The sequence below is a fragment of the Chelon labrosus genome (genome assembly GCF_963514085.1).
Source record: "Chelon labrosus genome assembly, chromosome: 13".
Lineage (NCBI taxonomy): Eukaryota > Metazoa > Chordata > Actinopteri > Mugiliformes > Mugilidae > Chelon > Chelon labrosus.
Genome location: NC_140346.1, coordinates 15829927 through 15849242, shown reverse-complemented (window position 1 = coordinate 15849242; position 19316 = coordinate 15829927). Strand labels below are relative to the sequence as shown.

Here is a 19316-nt window from a genome sequence, read left to right as displayed (position 1 = left end):
ACTGAGTCAGACCACAGATCAGCATCTTCCTTTATTCCCACTTAAGGTCAAGGTTTTCTGCTCACAGAGCTTCGGCTAAAGGAGAGAAGAGATTGATTCTGAGCTAACCGTGCAAAAACAACACCGATAAAACCACGGCTGACATTTTAAATCAGAGAATAAAGTGTTGCTGGCACTCCCTGGCAACAATAATACCGTTTATATAACTCTGTCTGTGCTGCACCTGCAAGACATGAGAAGGTGCTGAATGTGCTAAACTACATAAAGTGCACATAAATATAATCAGTGCTGATCAGTCTGAAGGTGAGGCGACATAGTGAGAGACTGTCGTGATTTTTTTTCCAGGAAAGATGGCCTACACGCCTCAATTGCTGCACTTAAATATTCCGACTAGATAATAATATAGATCATAATTTGATCACAATGCCCAACCCAGACCACATGACAAGAAATTGGAAGAATACACCCGGTAATAAAAGAAGTTTGGGAGCTATTTTTAGAAATGGTTATAAGCCGTGAGTGGTCAAATGTTAACAGAAAGTACGTCAATACTCACAGTACTTTATATTGTGACAACTGTTGCTAAAGCAGCAGCACGTAAACATCATAAACGTTGGTCCAGTGACGCAGTATTTTCCACTATATTGTAACACTGACACACATTTGTTCATGAATGGGTCCCAGCAAAGTGGCGTTTCCCTCACACCAAATATCTGGACTGACGGCTCCTAGAGGGGAGTGAGCTGCCACTGTGGTTACTCTTTTAGTAATGTTGTGGAAAAGAGACGACAATAAATATTCCTTCATAAATCAGATTTGAAAGGCTCATAATCCATGTCTACAGCTGCTCAGCAAGGAAAGACATTCATGAAGAAACATGGTTCATCAAAAAACCCAGAGTCTTATTTTGGTAGTTTTGTCCTTGATTTCTGTAACAAGTTGAGAGGGATTTGGATATAAATGTGATCCATGATTAATCTCTGATATTTGAAATACTGAAAAAATATAATCAGTAACCCGTACTGAGCCCTCACTTTGATTTGTCCCATTGAACTGTGAACTAATAAAGTTTGTTTGTGAGTCAGCAGCTTTTGGATAATAAGCTCATAGCTCCACCATCTGGACAAGTGGTGTTATTTTTGCTGTGATATAATATCCTCTTCTGTAACATACTGTGAAACTCACAAATCACAAATCCAGCTCCATCAGGATTACCACTGGAAGCTGCAGCTCAGCTCACTCACGGTTATTTCTGTAGTTGTGTTTTTGTTCAACATGGAGACATCTGGCGGCGTTTTAGTTGAACACATGTCAACTTTTTTTAAATGTAATATTTTTTGTGCGTTTTGATTGGTTTGCATCAGTTCTTCATGTGCACTTATTGTGTCAGTCACACAGACCCATATCAGGACTGGAACTGCATCAGGGTCCAGAAAGAAACAGATAAAGAGGAGGATTTAAACATCTGAACCGACCGTATTTAATGAACTCCATCTCCATCCAAAAATGCTCCAGATGTGAAGGGACATTGCAACCACAAGCTAAACTTTTAGACCCATGACTCTGATAGACCCTTATCACAGCAGTCATTTTGACCTGCGGGTTAAACACAGATTTGATTGATGACATTAACTATGGCTCTTTTCCATTTAGTTGTGTCACATCCATGGTGTTATACACACTGGCCCACCTGGAAGTTTGCGATATATATAGGCTTTAATCATGTTATTTCCTGTGTTTTCCTGTAGAGACCAGTGACAAGAACATATGTCTGGATTTAGTTTTCTTGGAATATTTTTGTGTGTTCTTTATCTGCACTTCCTGTTTTCTATGTCTATATTATAGAGCACACACACACATATGCAGAATCCAGCCTAACAAATGAAACAGAAATATTAAACTTGAGCCAATATTACATATCTGTGATTTGCAAAAGTGAGCGCACCCCTGGGACAGTTATAAATTAATTTAAAAGCCAAATTAGTTGTTACTGCAGTTAGACTTCTGCGGCCTGTACCAACTCCGACCACTAGGGGGCGGGAGGCGTCCTGTAAAAGGAGGAAGCACAAACTAATAAACACGCTTGAACTTTGACTAGGGCGGCGAAGCACACTTATTGTAACTGATGCAAGTTTATCTTTAAACTGGAAATGGAGAGGAGCTTGGGAGTTGTTTCAGCTATTAAAGCTCTGGGGTAACTACCCTTTTATTTTTTCTTGTTTGTTTTGTTCTTGCTGCGTAGTCACCGGCCGTTGCTGCACTTTAGTTTGTTGTTATGGTAACCCATTTATCGCTAATCCCAGGTGGAGTTAGCTTTCAAGCTAACGTTCAAGCTTTCAAGCTAACTCCACCTAGGATAATGAGCACTTCATTCTTTTTATGTACGTAATTATATAATTTACTGCAGATACCGGGCTCTCCATCGTGTCGTTATACTTTCCCAACATGCCTGCCAGTACCAGGCTCCTATGCTCCAGGTAAACTCACCTGTCGTCCCTACTTCCTGTTCAGGTATCCGGGCGGTGCATGCCTCACACGGTGTAGATGTGATGAGCTTCCCTGTCCAGTGCTCACCTGGCTGTCTGCTGAGCTCAGGAATCTCTGTCCCGAGCTGAGAGGTGAGACAGGCTTTTATTGTACTAAACCTCTGTCTGATGTTTAGTGCATTAACATCTGTCTGTAATAAAATGTTTTGTACAAATAAATCTGCTACATCCTTTTCTTTTTTTAGACTCGAATGGGACAGGTGAGGTCTTGCTGGTGGGAGAGCTGAGACATTTACTGTCAAGCATGTCGTCTCCCCTCGCTGCACTGACCTCCGAGGTGCTGGGACCGTCCGTCCTCAACGGAGTCACTGGTAAGATATGTGGTAGTCTATGGAGGGTTATCATGCTCATTGATTTGTATCTGCATCTACTGTGCACAGCTATTAAATTAAGCTTATTCTGAAAAATGTCGCACAACCCTACAGAGTTCCTTGTGTCAGAATTGCAAGCAGCTCACGTGATCCAGCATAAGGAATTGCATCCCGAGGAGAAAATAACAGGAGATGAGTCTGAGAAGGAGCAGCGAGTGGAAGAACGCCGCCCTGAAGTCTCTGAGTTTTGTCAGGAAGATGAAGATGATGATGATGATGAGGATCGAAGGATGGCAGAGATGCAGGCTGAATGGGTATTAGTGCTGCGTGCCCTAGACATGGATGCCTCCTCTGAGTTTGAAGATGTATTGAGTGAGGTAAGACTGATAAAAAGGGAGCTGTGTAGAAATCTTGTCTACAAACTGAGAAACCCAGAAAGGATTTTAACGTTTATTTTAACGTAGGTGAAGTCGAGGCTTGCTCGTTTACCGAGTGGAGACATGATAAACCCTCTTCTCAGCGCCAGCCTCACTGCAGAGCATTGGGTAAGTGTCCAGGGCTATAATCCTTTTATTATACATCTGATGTAAATCTCCAGTGTGGGTCTTTGAACTCGTCCCCGCTTTCTGTTTCTCAGATGGAAGTGAAAAAGATAAATCAAATCCTGTTGGAGGACTATCAGTGTCGGCGGCAAATGATCATCAAACGCTTTCAGGTTACACTGCAGTCATTTGCATGGGGAGAAAAACAAAAGGTATGTTAAAACACTGCAGCTGTCTGAACTCACATTAAAGAACCAGTGTGTAGGATTTAAGGGGCTTTATTAGCGGGGATAGAACAAAGTAGTATGAATGATTACTTAATAATCACCTGAAAATAAGTATTGTTCTGTTTTTGTTACGTTAGAATAAGTTCTTTATGTCTACAGAGGGACAGGGTCCTCTTCCACAGAGCTCACAATGTTACACTGCCACATTTTTGGTATAAACCAAGTGCTGGTTGGAGGGAAGGTCTTTCATGCTTTTATGTGGAATTAGTGGCCTACTCGCTTGGCATAGGTTGCATTGTGTTATCCCTATGCTCAGTCCAGCTTTTAAATGATCTTATTTGAAAATGGCACAAAAACTCACTGGCGCCTTTATCTGCAAACCTGTTGTCATCACCCCCCAATGTCAAAGTAATGCTCTGATCAAACCCTGTTAACCAACTCTGTCATGTTATTGTGACACTGAGACTACAGCACCATCATGAGGTGTTGAGGTGTTGCTGCTGTTCCTGCAGCAGGTTATGTGGGCACACATCATACACATCATGGTAAAATCAAACATGCCTGTTCAGTCAATTTGTTTTGTACAATTCACAGGAGCGCAGTTTAGCGCTGGCCACAGTGCCTCCTCTGTCATCCTTTGCTGGCACCTCTCGAGTGTCTCCATCTCTTGTGCTTGCTGCCAGAGAAGACCAGTCCTTCATTGACCCAATCAAGCCTGGAAAAAGCACTCCTGTGTACAAGGTAGCACCGTGATTATACCTGTGCTCCTGAATTAGGCTTTCTTTGGCTCCAGTTCAAAAAATGGTTTCTAATTTTCTTTGGTTTCACTAGAAACTGATGGGCAGCGTACCGGACAGAGGAGGCAGACCAGGGGAGATAGAGCCCCCTATGCCATTATGGGAAGACCGAAAAGCAAAAGGGAGCAGATGGGGACGAGGAGGCGGGAGCGGACACCAACATCGGCACAAGTCCTCAAATAAGAAGAAGAGAGAGAAACATGGGGATTGATCTGATCTTTTTTTGCTTGAATTGCTTGAAATGCTTGAATTGAGAAATAAGTGATCATATTTCTTTATTTAATTTTTTCTGTGGATAGTTGTGGAACGCTGTGTGCGATATAATTTTATAGTTCTAAATTTATATATAATTTAAAGTTATCGCACATGTACATGTACTGTGTACATTTCTAAAATAGCTTGCCATTGAAATAATGTTACTGGTATATGACCAGATATTTTTGTAAAGTTTTTGTTGATATGAAAGAACAGAACAATAATTATTTTATGCACTGGCTTTCCACACTTGTAGATAGGTTTATTCTTCAATAAACCTATTACATACATATTTACTGTTGTTTTGTGTAGTCCTGGGAATACATTTCTTTTCAAAACAGACCAGCAGTTACAATTTAATTGTAATGCAATGTTCAAATCTTATTTTTAGAAAATCAAAAGCCAGATGAAATCAAACTACAACAATCATTTAACTTCTTTTATACTAAACTAATGGGTTTTGTTGCCACTAATTGGCTTCTCCGGTGTTTTCATGTTATGGGAGGCTACATATATATTCTTTTACAAAAAATTACAATGTGAATGGGTTGGACATACATTAGACATCATATAATGGGGAAAACCTCTGTGGTTTTGTCTTACAAATGAAGAAGAATAGCATTGTAGTTCAGGATTGTACTTAAGATGTAACCAGCACTCTAATATCAAGTTTTATTTCCCATTAGTTTTAAGTATGCCATGTGCATTTATATAAGCTTAATAATCATTGTTTCACTTTATTTAAATTGCTTAAATTGTTGCTCACTTTGCCACTACTCAAAGTCCTCCAGATAGATCAATATACATTTATAAATATGAACGCAAAATAAACAATTTGACTCACAGTAAATTATGATAACTCAATCAAATATGTATAATGGCAAAATAATAAAGTTCCTATTAAAAATTACATTTTACTTATCAGTGAGCATGTAAAGGTCATACTCATCGACCAAAAAAATGAATGTGTATTTTACTATATTTTCATATAAGTACATCAGAAAACGTTTGCAGTGCTAAGCATGATATCTATTGACCAGCAAAAATCTATTTTTTTTTTTAGAATAAATTTAACGAAGGCTGTAAGATAATGTTGTATAACACAAATAAATTACACAATACAACTTATGGAACCATCCTTGTAGTTGTTTCAATCATACCGGAAGTTAGCCGGGACACAAATGATGTAACACAAAGAAAGTTCCGGATTACCCAAAGGTCGCGAGATATATAGCAGCGTGAGAGAGACAGTTGCTCAGTATTGCGTCTGTTTTTATCAAAATCATAAGTAAAACTACGTTAATCGTTTAAAAATGCCGAGAGGAAGCAGAAGCCGGACATCCAGGATGTCCCCTCCAGCCAGGTAACATTTAATATTTACTGTACTTTGTTAAATGTTGTTCAAATGTAGACAGGACGGTTTGTCTGAGGGCTAGCATACATGCTAACATTTTGTAACGCTACAGTGTCGTATGTGTGAGCCAGTGCTAGCCAGAGAGATTACTGGAAACGAACTTCAATAGATTATAATTATTGGTTTGGTACATTTATATAAGTTGTTGTTTTATGTGGAAGGTTGTTTAAATGTCATTGATAAAAGCAACTAAAGGTCACCAGTTTAATCTGTATGCTCGTCATTATTACCTTGTTTGTGTCTTAACAGTGGGATTACATAAAACTACAGGCAACTAGCTCCAGTTTCCCTTCAAGTTACAGATAAAATGAGACTTAATTCAATTATATTTTATTGAGCCACGTCAGGTGTTTATTATAAATTAAAATTGTTGTTTTGCTGGTCTTTTATGTGTGTAACTGCTGTTAAGATGAGTGAAAGGTATCTGAAAGTTTGTTTATTTTTAGCTACATACATAAACAGCCAACAGCTCTTATGTGTCATCATGTTTTTATCTACACAAACCTCTTATCAATGACCTTCAAGCGACACTATGCACCACAGCTTTTACACAGATCTGCTGAAGAAGATATATATATTTTTTTGATTGAGATGTGATACAGATACACTTGATTGTGATCGTTTCATTGTGCAGCAAGTACGTAAGAGTAAAACAGTTGTACTACAAACTAATCAAGAAAATAGATGCCAACTCCTTGATTGAATTTTTTTCTTTACAGCCGGGCACCACCATCTCCTCCACCTATGGCCAGGGCGGCACCCCCTCCTTCCTATGCCCCAGCTCCAATGCAAGCCGCTCCATCTGCTGTGGGTGCGCCAGCAGCGCCCAGGCAGCCGGGGATGTTTGCTCAAATGGCAACTACAGCCGCCGGTGTGGCAGTGGGCTCTGCGGTGGGACACACCATCGGCCACGCCATGACTGGAGGCTTCAGCGGAGGAAACTCCGAGCCTGCCCGACCTGACGTCACCTACCAGGTAAACTTAAGTTCACGGGGACAGAGGCTAGAATAGTATCAGGGAAGATTAGTGTGTCTGACACATGGTTGGAAGGACATCAGTAAGACGGAGATGAAACAAACATCACATGTGGTGTAATTAGCAGATTAGTGAATAGTAAGCAATAACCAGATTAACTGTGTCCTGACGTTTTAGTCGTCTACAGTGTACAGAGGTCTGAGTGTAAAGGAGTTGTTGTTTACACAGAATGACCTGTTTTGATGATTCATTTAGTTGTAGTCACGAGATGCATGAAGTTAAAATGCCACACGTGCAGTAGATAAGTAAAACGTCCCATCGTCTGTCCTGTGTCCGCCAGGAGCCATACCAGCAGCAGCCACAGTCCATGTACCAGCAACAGGCCCCTCAGCAGCAGGCCTGCTCCTACGAGCTCAAGCAGTTTATCGAGTGCGCCCAGAACCAGAGCGACCTCAAGCTGTGCGAGGGCTTCAGCGAGGTGCTCAAACAGTGCAAGTTTGCTAATGGTAAGTAAACGCATATAGCCATTTGTATAAAACTGTCTGGCAGTATCATAACCTTTCTTCTTTGATTTTGAAAGACTATTGTCGTGTGCACTTTGTCATTCAGGAATTAAAGCCAAATGACTTTGCAGTATTTTCATGTGAAGTGTTGCAGTTCCCCGCGTAGCCACAAGGAGGAGCAGCTTTAAATGCTTCATCTGATTTTGTTTCCCCTGTTCTGTTGAATTTTTGTGAAAGTGAAGTTATTCTAAACGAATCAAGTATGAAAATGTTTCTTTTCTCTACAGGTATGTAATGAGATGGACACAGAAGCCTGCTGAGTGAAGATCACACATATTTTCATCGGTGTACCGGATAACTGGGAGAGAGACACTCACAAGAGATCGATCAATAAACTTCATTTTGACAACATCAGACATCATTTATTTCTCATGAGAGCTTGTAATCATAGTCTTATAAATAATGTTTATATATTTTGGTGTGTGGTGTTATGAGTTTGTTTTAGTTTTGCCGATGCTTGTAATTTAAAATGTCTCTCGTAGATGACAAGATCCATAGAACAACATATTAAAGAATAAGACCTGTCTCCATCAGCCGGATGCAGCACATGTTTGCTTGTTACAACTTTAGGAGTAAAAAATAATAAAGCACTTGGACCATAAAGACTGTGTGATGTTTTATTTGTCCTCATACCGACCACGTTATTACACTGGAGCGTTTCTATTTTTACCTGCAGATTATTTAATCAGAATTTAATAGCAACAAAGCGGGGATGCCACAGGGGTCCTCCACCTGTCCTGTCACTCCAGTCTGAGTCTGCAAACCCACTAACCGAGCCGCGCATGTGGGGTGATGTGGGTGATGAAGCGTCTCTAAATGCGTCGCGGTGATAGCTGGTGAGTGCGCTGGGTGTTATTACACGGATCCGGTTTTTGTGCGTCCGGGCTGCGCTGTGGAAGCGACGGTTTATTTTCGGCAGCAGCTGACATTAAGAGTTCACCCTTCACAACATGGCAGGAGAGGAGCCGCAGGGCTGCAGCACCGGCGTCTGACTGGAGCTCTTCGTCCTCTTTTACTTCGTGTACGCTTGCTGAATAGTTATAATAATGGATAACCTTCATATGAGGCACTGACGGACACGGTGAGTAACAAGAGAGAGAGTCATCTTTTATTCTATTTATTTATGAATTGCAGCTCGTAAAGGTCAAATAGTGACAGGTGGAGGGAGGTCCAGCTCACACATGGTGGCTGAACGCTTCATTGGTCTGCGATATGTTGGAATAACTTACAGTCTGGAGACAAAACACGGCGTTTAAAGCATCATTATTAAAGTAGATAACATTATCCAAACAGAAAGTCATATTTTATTATGATAACCTTCATAGTGTAGAGTAATATCCTGTAATCTTAAGCCTTAAAAAAAAACCTTTCAAAATAAAACTAATGTGACTACTGCACGCCAAAGATCATTTAAAGGGAAAATAATTAATTTAATAGTTAAACTACTGGGGTCTCTCTTATTGTATCTGTTATAACAATGCCTGAACTATCATATCTATTAAAACATTTTATATCGGAAACCCTTTCAAAATAAAACTGGAAACTGCAAAGGCAAGTTTAAGGGATCGTAACAGTTTAATTTAATACTTAACTTGTGATTTTCTTTATTGTATCTATTGTTATAAATTCAGAACTTTTATATTTATTATTAATTTATAACAAGAAAACGTTATGACTTCCTTTCAAAATAAAACTAAGGTGAAAAGTAAATGTTCATTTTAAGTGGTTATAACTATTTAACACTTAAACCACAGAAGTTATTATATTTACTATAACACTGTCAGATTTTACATTGAAAATGTATAATGATGATACAACTACTTTCTTAAAATAAAACTAGAGGGAGCAGTGTATGTTCATTTAAGGGGTTGAATTTGACAAGAGTGTCAAGGAATGAATCCAGTAGACCTCTCTAACAAGTAACAAATGATCTGTGTCTTCTCTCATTGAAACCATAACAATGATTATATGCTTTAATCAAGATTATAAGATGATTGTTTTCACTGAATTTGCCGTGCAATGCATGAAACAAAAGTACAGCTAAAGCGGATCTGTGTCACAGAAGAGGTGGTCCTTGTGTTCCCGTCTGCAGCCTGTTGTGAACTGTAAGTAGAGAGCAGTTGTGCGTTTGTGGCGGTGAACCAGCGTCGTCATGGCCAAAGAGGAGGAGATCCCCGACTGGGTGGGCGCGAAGGAGTTCTACGACAAGTATGAGCCCAAGGAGATCCTGGGGAGGTTTGTTGATAAGGCACACACACACACACTGTAATGTGACCTGCAGCAGAGGATGATAAACCTGAACGCCACGCATACTGATGATTAAAGCAGAAAACTGTTTGTGGACTTTGCTTTTTTTTGCATCTTGTGATGAGGTGCAGATATTGTTAAGCTAAGACAAAAACAGGATAACATTCAAAATTAAAATGCATTAGTCTGTGTAACATCATCTTGATCTGGTGGTTATACTGGACTAAGTATCAGCAAAAACCCTAGAGTGATTAGGGGCATGTTTTATTCTATGTAAATACAACTCTTTCTTTCTTTCAAGTCCCGCTTTAAAGAGCAACAAAGGAAAAGACAACTACGGCGTACATGTTTATCTTTGATTAACGTGGGGAAAACACACACCTTTGTTTTATCTGCGAACTCTGTTAAGGTTCAGTTTCACCACAGCTTGATTAAGACCACGGTTCCAACAGCCATCACTCCCGTTACCCAACAACCAGAATGGTTTCCTGGAAGTTTCCCACAACTCCCAGAGAAATGTCCTCCTCTTGCTCCTCATTGTCATTCCCCACCAGCTGTCGGACGGTGGTGCTGTTACGTAAGCCACGTCGTGGCTCGAGGAGGCTGCGTTCATTAACTTCAGTGTGTTTCGTACAAAGGGTTAGTGTTCAGAGAGCGGGCCCCGGGACTCCCGCTGGTAGATTACGCAATTTCACTCCCTTTCTCTCGTGCAGACCAAGGGGTCAGCGCATGAGGACAATGTATGTCTCTGCTAGTATTCCTCACACGACTCCACGGACAGAGGGAGAAAAGTTAGTTTAGATTCTTTACACTGATGAGGAGGATTTAGGTTTTCCTGGAAGTTCGTGATAAACAAGACATAAAAGTGTTATTAACTGCTAGCTCACACTATGAGATGCTTTTAAAATATCTGGAATCGCACTATTCCTTAGTTTGTTGTCGCCTTTTTCACCAAACCGGTGAAAGTCTGAGTGTGGTGCGTTACATCCAAACATGTTGCCTTCAAGTCCAGCTGTCCAAACACAAGCCTACGCTGAGAAATGTGTAGATAAGGAGGCTCGGTGTGTTATCCCTCTTCCCTCAGGGGGGTGAGCAGCGTGGTGCGTCGATGCGTCGACAAGCGGACGTCTCAGGAGTACGCGGTGAAGATCATCGACATCACCCCATCTGACAAGATGACTCCGCAGGAGATCCAGGAGATCAAAGAGGCCACGTTGAAGGAGATCGACATCCTCAAGAAGGTCTACGGGCGGGACAACATCAGTAAGAGCGTCTCCCCACACAGTTTGTTTGGCCTTTGACCCCTGCCGCTCATCGAGTGAACTCTTCTGATTAAACAATGATTGTAACTCAGTGATCTCTCTCCTCTCCAGTACAGCTTAAAGACTGCTACGAGTCCAAAGTCTTCTTCTTCCTGGTTTTTGACCTGTACGTTTGTTTTTTACTTGACCATAAAACAAAGGTTTAATTCTTCAAACAAGCAGCAGATGCTCACGTTTTATTTTCTTTTGCCCAGGATGAAGAGGGGTGAACTTTTCGACTACCTCACAGAGAAAGTTACTCTGAGCGAGAAGGAAACCAGGTCAGTGAGTATTTACTAAGAAAAAAAAAAAAAGATGAGTTGTTGTAATTTCTTCAAGAGACCTTTAATGAGTTTGGTGTGTGTTGATTTTAGGAAGATCATGCGCGCTTTGTTGGAGGTGGTCCAGTATCTTCACAGCCAGAACATCGTCCACCGGGACTTAAAGCCTGAGAACATCCTTTTAGACGACGATATGAACATCAAACTCACAGACTTTGGCTTCGCGGTGCAAATCCAGCCAGGACAGAAGCTCAAAGGTTAGCGAAAGATAGATAGTGACTCAAATCTGTGTAAAAAAAAACAAAAAAACACTGGAATACTCAAAGCACTTATGATATGCAATATTTGAGTCTGGCTGATAACTAAAAATCAAAGGGGATGATATCTAAGCGTCCAACTGGCACTGTCAAAGCTATGCGCACTGCTCAGCGCAGCAGCTGTTGGTGGTCGGCGGAGAATCTGGGTCTGGTTGCACAACGTGCCCGCTGCTCTCTTAGTTGCTCTCACAAAGGTTAAGGAACAGGACATTCAGATCTATTTGCTGCAACCTCCAGACACTCGCGCTGCTCTGACCTTTCAAGCGGACTTCTCAGAAAGCATCAGAACATTAGTAGAAGCAGCAAGTCGGGCGTCGAATGGAGCTGTACGCTATCAGATGTTTATGTTTAGTTGGTAAATGTGAAATGTTATACTTCCATTAGGACGGAGATGTACTTCAGGACGGCATGTATGTCTACTGTAACTCTGCAACATGTAAACTGAAAGCTGCCACCAAAATCAACGCCTAAATTAACTAAAAATTAACTTAAAATTAAGTATGTCTTATATGTTACATACACTGATGAGGCATAACATTATGACCACTTTCCAAATATTGTGTAGGTCTCCCTTGTGCCTCCAAAACAGTTGAGACTCATTATAGAATAGACATGGACCTTCTGAGGGTGTCCTGTGGTGTCTGGTAACAGACTGTAGTTAGTGGGGGGCTTTGGGTTCTACGGGTTGAGGGGAGGGGTCTGTGTGGATCAGGCTTGTTCCAGTGCATCCCACAGATACTTGATTAGTCTGGGATCTAGTGAATTTGGAGGCCAGGTCAACACCTTGTGCTGTTCTTCATGTTTTTTGAGTTGTTCCTAAACCGTTTTCGTGTGTGTGCCTGTGTCAGACTGCATGCTGCTGGGGATGGCTGCTGCCATCAAGGAGTGTCATTGTTATGGGGTGGGGGTGCCTGATCTGGTCTAGTTGGGTGGTACATATCTAAGAAACATCCACATGAATGCCAGGTCCAAATGTTTCCCAGCACAACATATTTTATATTTGTCTTTTGAAAAACCAACAATCACTCGATTTTTGTGACTGGTCACAGAAACAAACAAACCAGGAAATAACCGTTGTTTTATTGCAGAGGTGTGTGGGACCCCGGGTTACCTTGCTCCTGAGATCATCGAGTGCTCCATGGATGCAGCACACGGCGGATACGACACAGCTGTGGACATGTGAGCAACAAGTTGTCTAACGTACCATGAAGGATGTCTACAGTAGTGCCAACGTTATAATTATCCAGCTGTCATCCACTCCCACCTCCACTGTGTCTCATAAGCTCTTGTCCAATTGAAACTGGTGTTATATCAGGTGTAATTCGGCTGAAATGTGCTCCAGGTTCTTAGATGATTAATTGTCTTGTTTGCAGATGGAGCTCAGGTGTTATCATGTACACGCTGCTTGCAGGCTCTCCACCCTTCTGGCACAGGAAACAGATGCTCATGCTGCGCATGATCCTAACAGGAAGCTACGACTTCTCGTCTCCTGAATGGGAGGACCGCTCAGACACTGTTAAAGATTTGGTAGCCTTAGTTATTATTGTTGTTTTGTTTTGACCTCTACTTAGGTATTAATGTCAGTAAATCAGAAGATAGAAGGCAACTAATATCAAAAACTGAAGCTGCATCAAAGTAAATCATGCGTTTTCTCCTCAGATCTCTCGGATGCTGGTGGTGGATCCGAAGCAGCGTTTCACGGTGACAGATGCTCTCAACCACTCCTTCTTTTCGCAGTATGTGGTGGCTGAAGTCCGACAGTTCACTCCATACAGAAAGTTCAAGGTGAGATGTAATCAGACTTTAGAAAAATAAATCTTTCCACTTCAGTCACAACAATCAGTCAATGAATAACCAACATACATAGATTGAGTATCAAACCTACATCTGAGCAGGGTTGACTTTCTGCCTTGAGTGGAATCAGTTCACGAATGCAGTGAATGTTTGAGAGGAGAGACATGTTTTTGAATTTCAGAACTACAAACGAGAACCCCCAAAAATGTGAAATAATATAATAAAGTAGGAGATGGGCTGCCCCATAAGCTCACCTAGTTGATCAAATGCCATAAAGTGAGGCTTCATTTTGTCACTTCTCTCTTACCCCATTACTTCCTGTGTTTCTACGCTGCAACATTTCAAAATAAAGGTAAAATAAAGACTTTTAATAAACTTAAAACAAACATTTTATATCATTACTGCATATTTTAGTTTTAGATCACAAGCTTTTCAGACATATCTCCCATTTGCATATTGGCCTTGTTGTGACTATTCCATATTTCTGTCTAAATGACTAGACTTCTACATTGTTACCCAAGATACATATAAACCAAGTGGTTATGGTTTCATTTAATTCATTTTCTACATTGATCCTTCTCCATCAGGTCATCTGCATGACTGTGCTCGCCACGATGCGAATCTACTGCAACTACCGCCGCGCCAAGCCCGTCACCAAGGACGTGATCAAGAGCGACCCGTACGCCGTCAAGCCCATCCGCAAGCTCATCGACGCCTGCGCGTTCAAGATCTACGGCCACTGGGTGAAGAAAGGCCAAACGCAGAACAGGGCGGCGCTTTTCGAGAACACTCCCAAAGCCATCCTGCTGTCGATAGCCGCGGAGGGAGATGAGCCGGCCCACCACATCTGGTAACAAGCAGCCGGGGCGGATTCACTGGGACTTAACAAGGGGATGCACTCATTTCCCCTCTTTTGTATAAAAGAAACGAACTTATAAACGTGACTGACTACTACCAGACGAGCTTAATTTAAGTTTACTTTGCTCATGAATTTTGAAAAGAGACTGTTTTACCTCAGAAACTGCCAAGCGTGGCAAACAAGTCGAGAGCCAAGGTGTTTCGCTAAATTATTTTTCTTTTCAAAGTCTTGATTTAAACTGTGTGTTTCAACCTATTCTTAAATGTACATTTTCTGAACATTTTGATTTTCAGACAGTTTCTTCGACACTATGCAGTAATATACAAACATTAAGCTCTCATCTCATCCTCTACGGTTTGAAATATAACCAGATCCTAATGTGTGGTTCAGGAGTGGGATATAGATTTTAATTTTAGAGCAACATGTTACCACTTTTCCTATAAACACGTGAGAACTGTGAAACCTTGGCTGCATGATGTGAGGGGTGACTGATACGTTTGTGGCCTGAGGCAGAAGTTGAGGTGTACATGCACGTGCAGTTCAACTCTTTGGGTCATAACAAGGTAGTCTGAAGCGGAAAAATGTTGTGGTATTTCCGTTTTGGGTATCCAAAGTCAGCACTGTCTATTTACAGCTTTTTTGCAGTCACCTGCTACCTCGCTCTCACGGGGCTAAGAGGTCAGTTAGTTCATGATGGCTGCTCTAGAGGAGGATTCTTACAGCATGGTGAAGAAATGCCGAAGATGCTGAATTCAAACATGGTGCAGAAAGGCTAGAAGACCACGCAGGAGAGCATTGTAAATGCATTTATTTCTGTATAGAAGGCCCCCATTTGCACCATGACCCCTGGATTAATTGTACATGTAGAAGGCTCTGCTGCTGGCTTTTTTTCTATAATTTATTCTTCTTTAGACCACAAACTAAAGAGTCACCCTTGGTAACCTACAGTTTAGCTGACTGGAGTATAAAACAGTGAACCTGCCTACTTGAAAAGGCTTGACCTTCGAGAACTAAGTGGCTATTTGATCATTATGCAGGATAAACTCTACTGTACTAGACTACTTACTGAACTGGCAACTGTGATTGCACTTTAAGCTGTATGCTATGAATTTATGTAATAAAATGTTTAATTTAAACCCCTTGATACTGAAAAGTTTAGACTTTCTATGATGCCGAACTTTTCTGTTGGATGTAGAAATTGAATTCACACAGCACTCGTATTTAATTTTTTTATTTATTATTCAAAAGTAAGGTGCATTCATATTTAAAAAAATAAAAATTCATCCTTTATATGATGAAAAATCAGAAAAACAATAAGTTACACATAGACAATATAGCACATCCCAAAGATTCTCAGTGGGGTTAAGGTCTGGACTGGCATTGTCATCTTGGAAAATCCACTGATGGAATAACCTGGTCATTCATTTGTTTTTTTTCCCAGTTAGCCTCACTGATTAGTGGTTTTCTTAAGGCTACACATCTGTTCAGTCCCAATCCCTCAAGTTCCCTTCACATTGTACTTGTGGAAATGTTCTTACTTTCACTATTAAACATAGCCCTGAGTTCTACTGTTGTTTTTCTTTGATTTAAATGTTTAAGTGATCGCCGATCACAATCAATCAGGATTTTTTCCGACCACATTTCTTCCTGAAGACGATGGTTCCTCACTATCCTTCCAGTTTTTAACCCAATTTTAGTAATTTCCTAAATGTTTTTTCTGCTTGATGCATGCCAATGATTTGACCTTTCTCAAACTGACCACAGGATGCATTTTTAGACATGGTTGTTTAAGAAATGAGAAGCTACTTATTGCACCAGTTGGGGTTAAATAACTTGTCGCCAGCTGAAAGATAATCATCCATGCAGTATTTATCCAATAGTAGGTTTGTACCTATTTGTTTAGTTAAATCCAGGTGGCAACCATTTTTTTTTTTGGCCAGACAGTGCAGTTACCGTGAGTGCATGAGTTTTCCCACGGTGGAAAGAATCACCGGTCCGCCTGAAGAAATAATCAAACAGAGGAACAATCAGTACTAAACCAACAGGAATGTCAAAGTGCATCACTGTACTCATTCCTATGCGGCTGGATGAGGCAGAGGGAGACACTCATCCAGTGATTAAAGTAGAAATGAGACCTGGCTTTTGCATGGTGTCTGACTGAGTCCAGCACAGAACAGCTGGAACAGAATTCTGCCATGCCTCCGAGGAGGTGACTTTTTTTTAGCGCTCGGAATAATAATCACATCAGCGGTGAGGGCACAAACATACCGTTCTCGGTTCCCAGTGCAAAGGCCTGGCAGTCGGTCGAGGCGCAGTTACATACTGGAACAATAAAAGTACAACAGAGAGGATGAGTTTACGCAGCATTTAAAAGAAGAAAACAGGAATAAAGCTAGTACCACGTTACTGTATTCAGTCTGACATAAGAATGAGGCACGTAATAAGCCTTTATCCTGTTGATGAGTCAGTGTGTGAAAACTATCATGTAGCATGGTGTCTGACTGTATTTACTACAATGAGAGTAAAACAGAATTCTGCCATGCATTCAACACACTGTAGTAAGTGTGACTTTTAACTTCACGTATGCTGGGATCAAATCAAAGACCACATGTTTTGTGGACTTTGCTCTGACACCGACTGCAGGTCAGACACTGAAATGGCACATTCCCTTCCCCCAGCGTTTCATCTGTACCTTCTAGTTTAATGAGACATCTGCTCCTCCATGAGTAGGGTCCAGGCCTCCTCCAGTGGCATCCTGTGCAATCCCCAACAACAGTGATGAACACGCATGTTATTACAGATAAAGTAATTCTGCATTTCTTAAACAAACCGGAGCAAACTGTTTTTAAGCCTGGTAGCACAACTAAACTCTCAATCCAGCTGTCAAATTGCACCAAATACCCTATTACTGTTGTTAAAATGTTGTCCATTCAAATTATAATTTGTGTGGCCCTGTCTGTCAAATTACCATGTTAGTAAACGTGTTTCAGATAGTCCATGGTGTACACCACATGCTGTCCACGCGTCCACACCTGCAAACTACCCGCAACCTAACACCTTGTTCCTGGATGTAGCTAGCAAAGAATTACCTGCTCTGAGCTTCCGCCTCAAAATCTCACAGTCAATGAGAAGTTTTAATCTTCCGTCCGTTTTAAAACAACCCTTAAAGTCATTTTCCGCTCACAGGGAGAAATACCCGACCCTCCACTTCAACGTGGCTCCTGTAGCATCTTTAGCATCTTTAGCATCGCACGGTTACCTTCCCTTTTGTTCTTCCTTTTATTCTTCTGTTCCTTCTTCTTCGGTGGTTGGCAAACAGCTGGTGGCGCACTACCGCCACCTTCTGACCTACACAGTGGCTCATGTTTTTAAATTCTGTTGCTTATTAATCTAATACTGCCCTAATGTTTTTAAATTATTTTGCCTAATATTCAATTTTCTTTTCCTCCAAATATTTGAATATTAACCTGTATCCCACATGTTCAACTGCAGCAACTCTCTTGGCTCCAGTTTCATCTGTTGCTCTTCCAGTTTTTCTTTTAACATCTGTCTTTGTTGTTGGTACTGACTGCTACATTCCAGGATGACGTGTTCTGCTGTAGTACTGTTTAAGTTTGTATGACCAAAACAAATCCTTGTGATGATGTCCTCCTCTTTCTTCCTTCTGCATGCTTGTCATTGCCCCTACCTTTCTTTGGATGCCTACATTTATTACCCTTGCACCATTCCTGCTGCCAGTTTTTCTTCATTTCTGTTTTAATGATGTGTTTGATTTCCATTTTACTGTGCTTTACTTCCATGTTTATTTCTGCTTTCCTTGTTGCTTCCTTAGCATATCTGTCTGCTAATTGCCTTCAACCCCTATATGTGATGGAACCCAGATAAACTGTAACACTGTTCCTGCTTTTTGGATCCTGAATATCGTCTGAAAAATCTCCATTCTGACTGCATGTTCTTGATGCTTGTTAATGCATTACTGCTGTCTGAACCGATTAACACTGGTGCTTTCCGTCCATGCTAGAGCCAAAAGAATTGCCGACAGTTCCCCGGTGTATACTGATAGGTCAGTGCTAACTCTTTTGTTCATCATCACGTCTGTATCTGGGATAATAAATGAAACTCCCACCCGACTGGAGCTTAGTAGTTTTGACGTGTCAGTATATACTTTTAGGAATGTGCTTTATTGTGCTTCTAGGTAGCTATGTACTTGGTGACTATTTAGACTTTTCCTCTGATTTTGTGTTAAAAAATTTAAGTCCATCTTTTTCTTGACATGGATACGGTAATGCTAGTTGCCTTCTCTTCATTTCAAGAGGCATTTCATTGGCAGACACTGGAGTCGTTCTTGTGGCACCACAACAAAGTCTTAAAGCTTGACACTGAATTGTATCCAGCTTCTTCAACTAAGTGTTTGATGATGACTGATATACTATGCAGTCATAATCTAACACTGCCCTAATTAGTCCAATATATATATTGTTTTTAATGCCATTCTACTTGCTTTCTACTCTTTGCCTCGCAACTATCTGACAATATTATGCACTTTTTTTATGTTTTTCAATGACTTTGTTTCGATGTGTTTTCCAAGTAAAAGCTTTGTCAAACCACATATCCAAATTCTTAAACCTATCAACTCTTTCTATACGTTCTCCATACAAATTAAGATGGCTTTTGATTTTCTTTTTTGTGAAAAACACTGTCTTTGCTTTTGCAATTGAAAATCTGAATTATTCTTCTGATTCAGGGGGATCCGCTTTTATTACTGGTTGGAAATAGCTCTACCACCATGTGGACTAAAGGGGGAACTGCAAGTCCTGCAAAATGAGAAAATATTCATTCATTCATCTTCTGTAACTGCTTGTTCCTGTGAAGGGTCGCGGGGGGGGG

General features: G+C 40.9%; 3 protein-coding genes and 1 long non-coding RNA gene across 4 annotated transcripts; 3 read left to right on the top strand and 1 right to left on the bottom strand.

Moving 5' to 3' along the window:
• Nucleotides 1-1918: 1918 nt before the first annotated feature.
• Nucleotides 1919-5712, top strand: LOC311498801 (protein FAM98C). The gene is made up of 8 exons (XM_084559539.1): nucleotides 1919-2194; nucleotides 2512-2618; nucleotides 2732-2857; nucleotides 2972-3234; nucleotides 3322-3402; nucleotides 3495-3611; nucleotides 4221-4367; nucleotides 4458-5712. Exons 1-8 carry the CDS (start codon nucleotides 2151-2153, stop codon nucleotides 4632-4634), a joined length of 1062 nt encoding a protein of 353 aa, XP_084415665.1. The 5' UTR covers nucleotides 1919-2150; the 3' UTR covers nucleotides 4635-5712.
• Nucleotides 5713-5876: 164 nt separating this feature from the next.
• On the top strand, nucleotides 5877-8233 carry chchd2 (coiled-coil-helix-coiled-coil-helix domain containing 2). The gene is made up of 4 exons (XM_084559522.1): nucleotides 5877-6041; nucleotides 6812-7067; nucleotides 7408-7573; nucleotides 7858-8233. The coding sequence occupies exons 1-4, from the start codon at nucleotides 5992-5994 to the stop codon at nucleotides 7863-7865; spliced, it is 480 nt and encodes a 159-aa protein (XP_084415648.1). The 5' UTR covers nucleotides 5877-5991; the 3' UTR covers nucleotides 7866-8233.
• A 1549-nt stretch (nucleotides 8234-9782) lies between these two features.
• On the top strand, nucleotides 9783-15571 carry LOC311498517 (phosphorylase b kinase gamma catalytic chain, skeletal muscle/heart isoform-like; the record flags this gene model as incomplete). Its single annotated transcript, XM_084559147.1, has 9 exons — nucleotides 9783-9865; nucleotides 10962-11140; nucleotides 11251-11305; nucleotides 11394-11459; nucleotides 11553-11716; nucleotides 12865-12955; nucleotides 13150-13303; nucleotides 13436-13561; nucleotides 14158-15571. 9 exons carry the CDS (start codon nucleotides 9783-9785, stop codon nucleotides 14422-14424), a joined length of 1185 nt encoding a protein of 394 aa, XP_084415273.1. The 3' UTR covers nucleotides 14425-15571.
• LOC311498518 lies at nucleotides 14895-17669 on the bottom strand. The gene is made up of 4 exons (XR_014699413.1): nucleotides 17519-17669; nucleotides 17122-17184; nucleotides 16698-16751; nucleotides 14895-16428 (listed from the first exon to the last, which is right to left on the bottom strand). It is a non-coding gene; the product is annotated as an uncharacterized lncRNA (long non-coding RNA).
• Between the last annotated feature and the right edge of the window lie 1647 nt (nucleotides 17670-19316).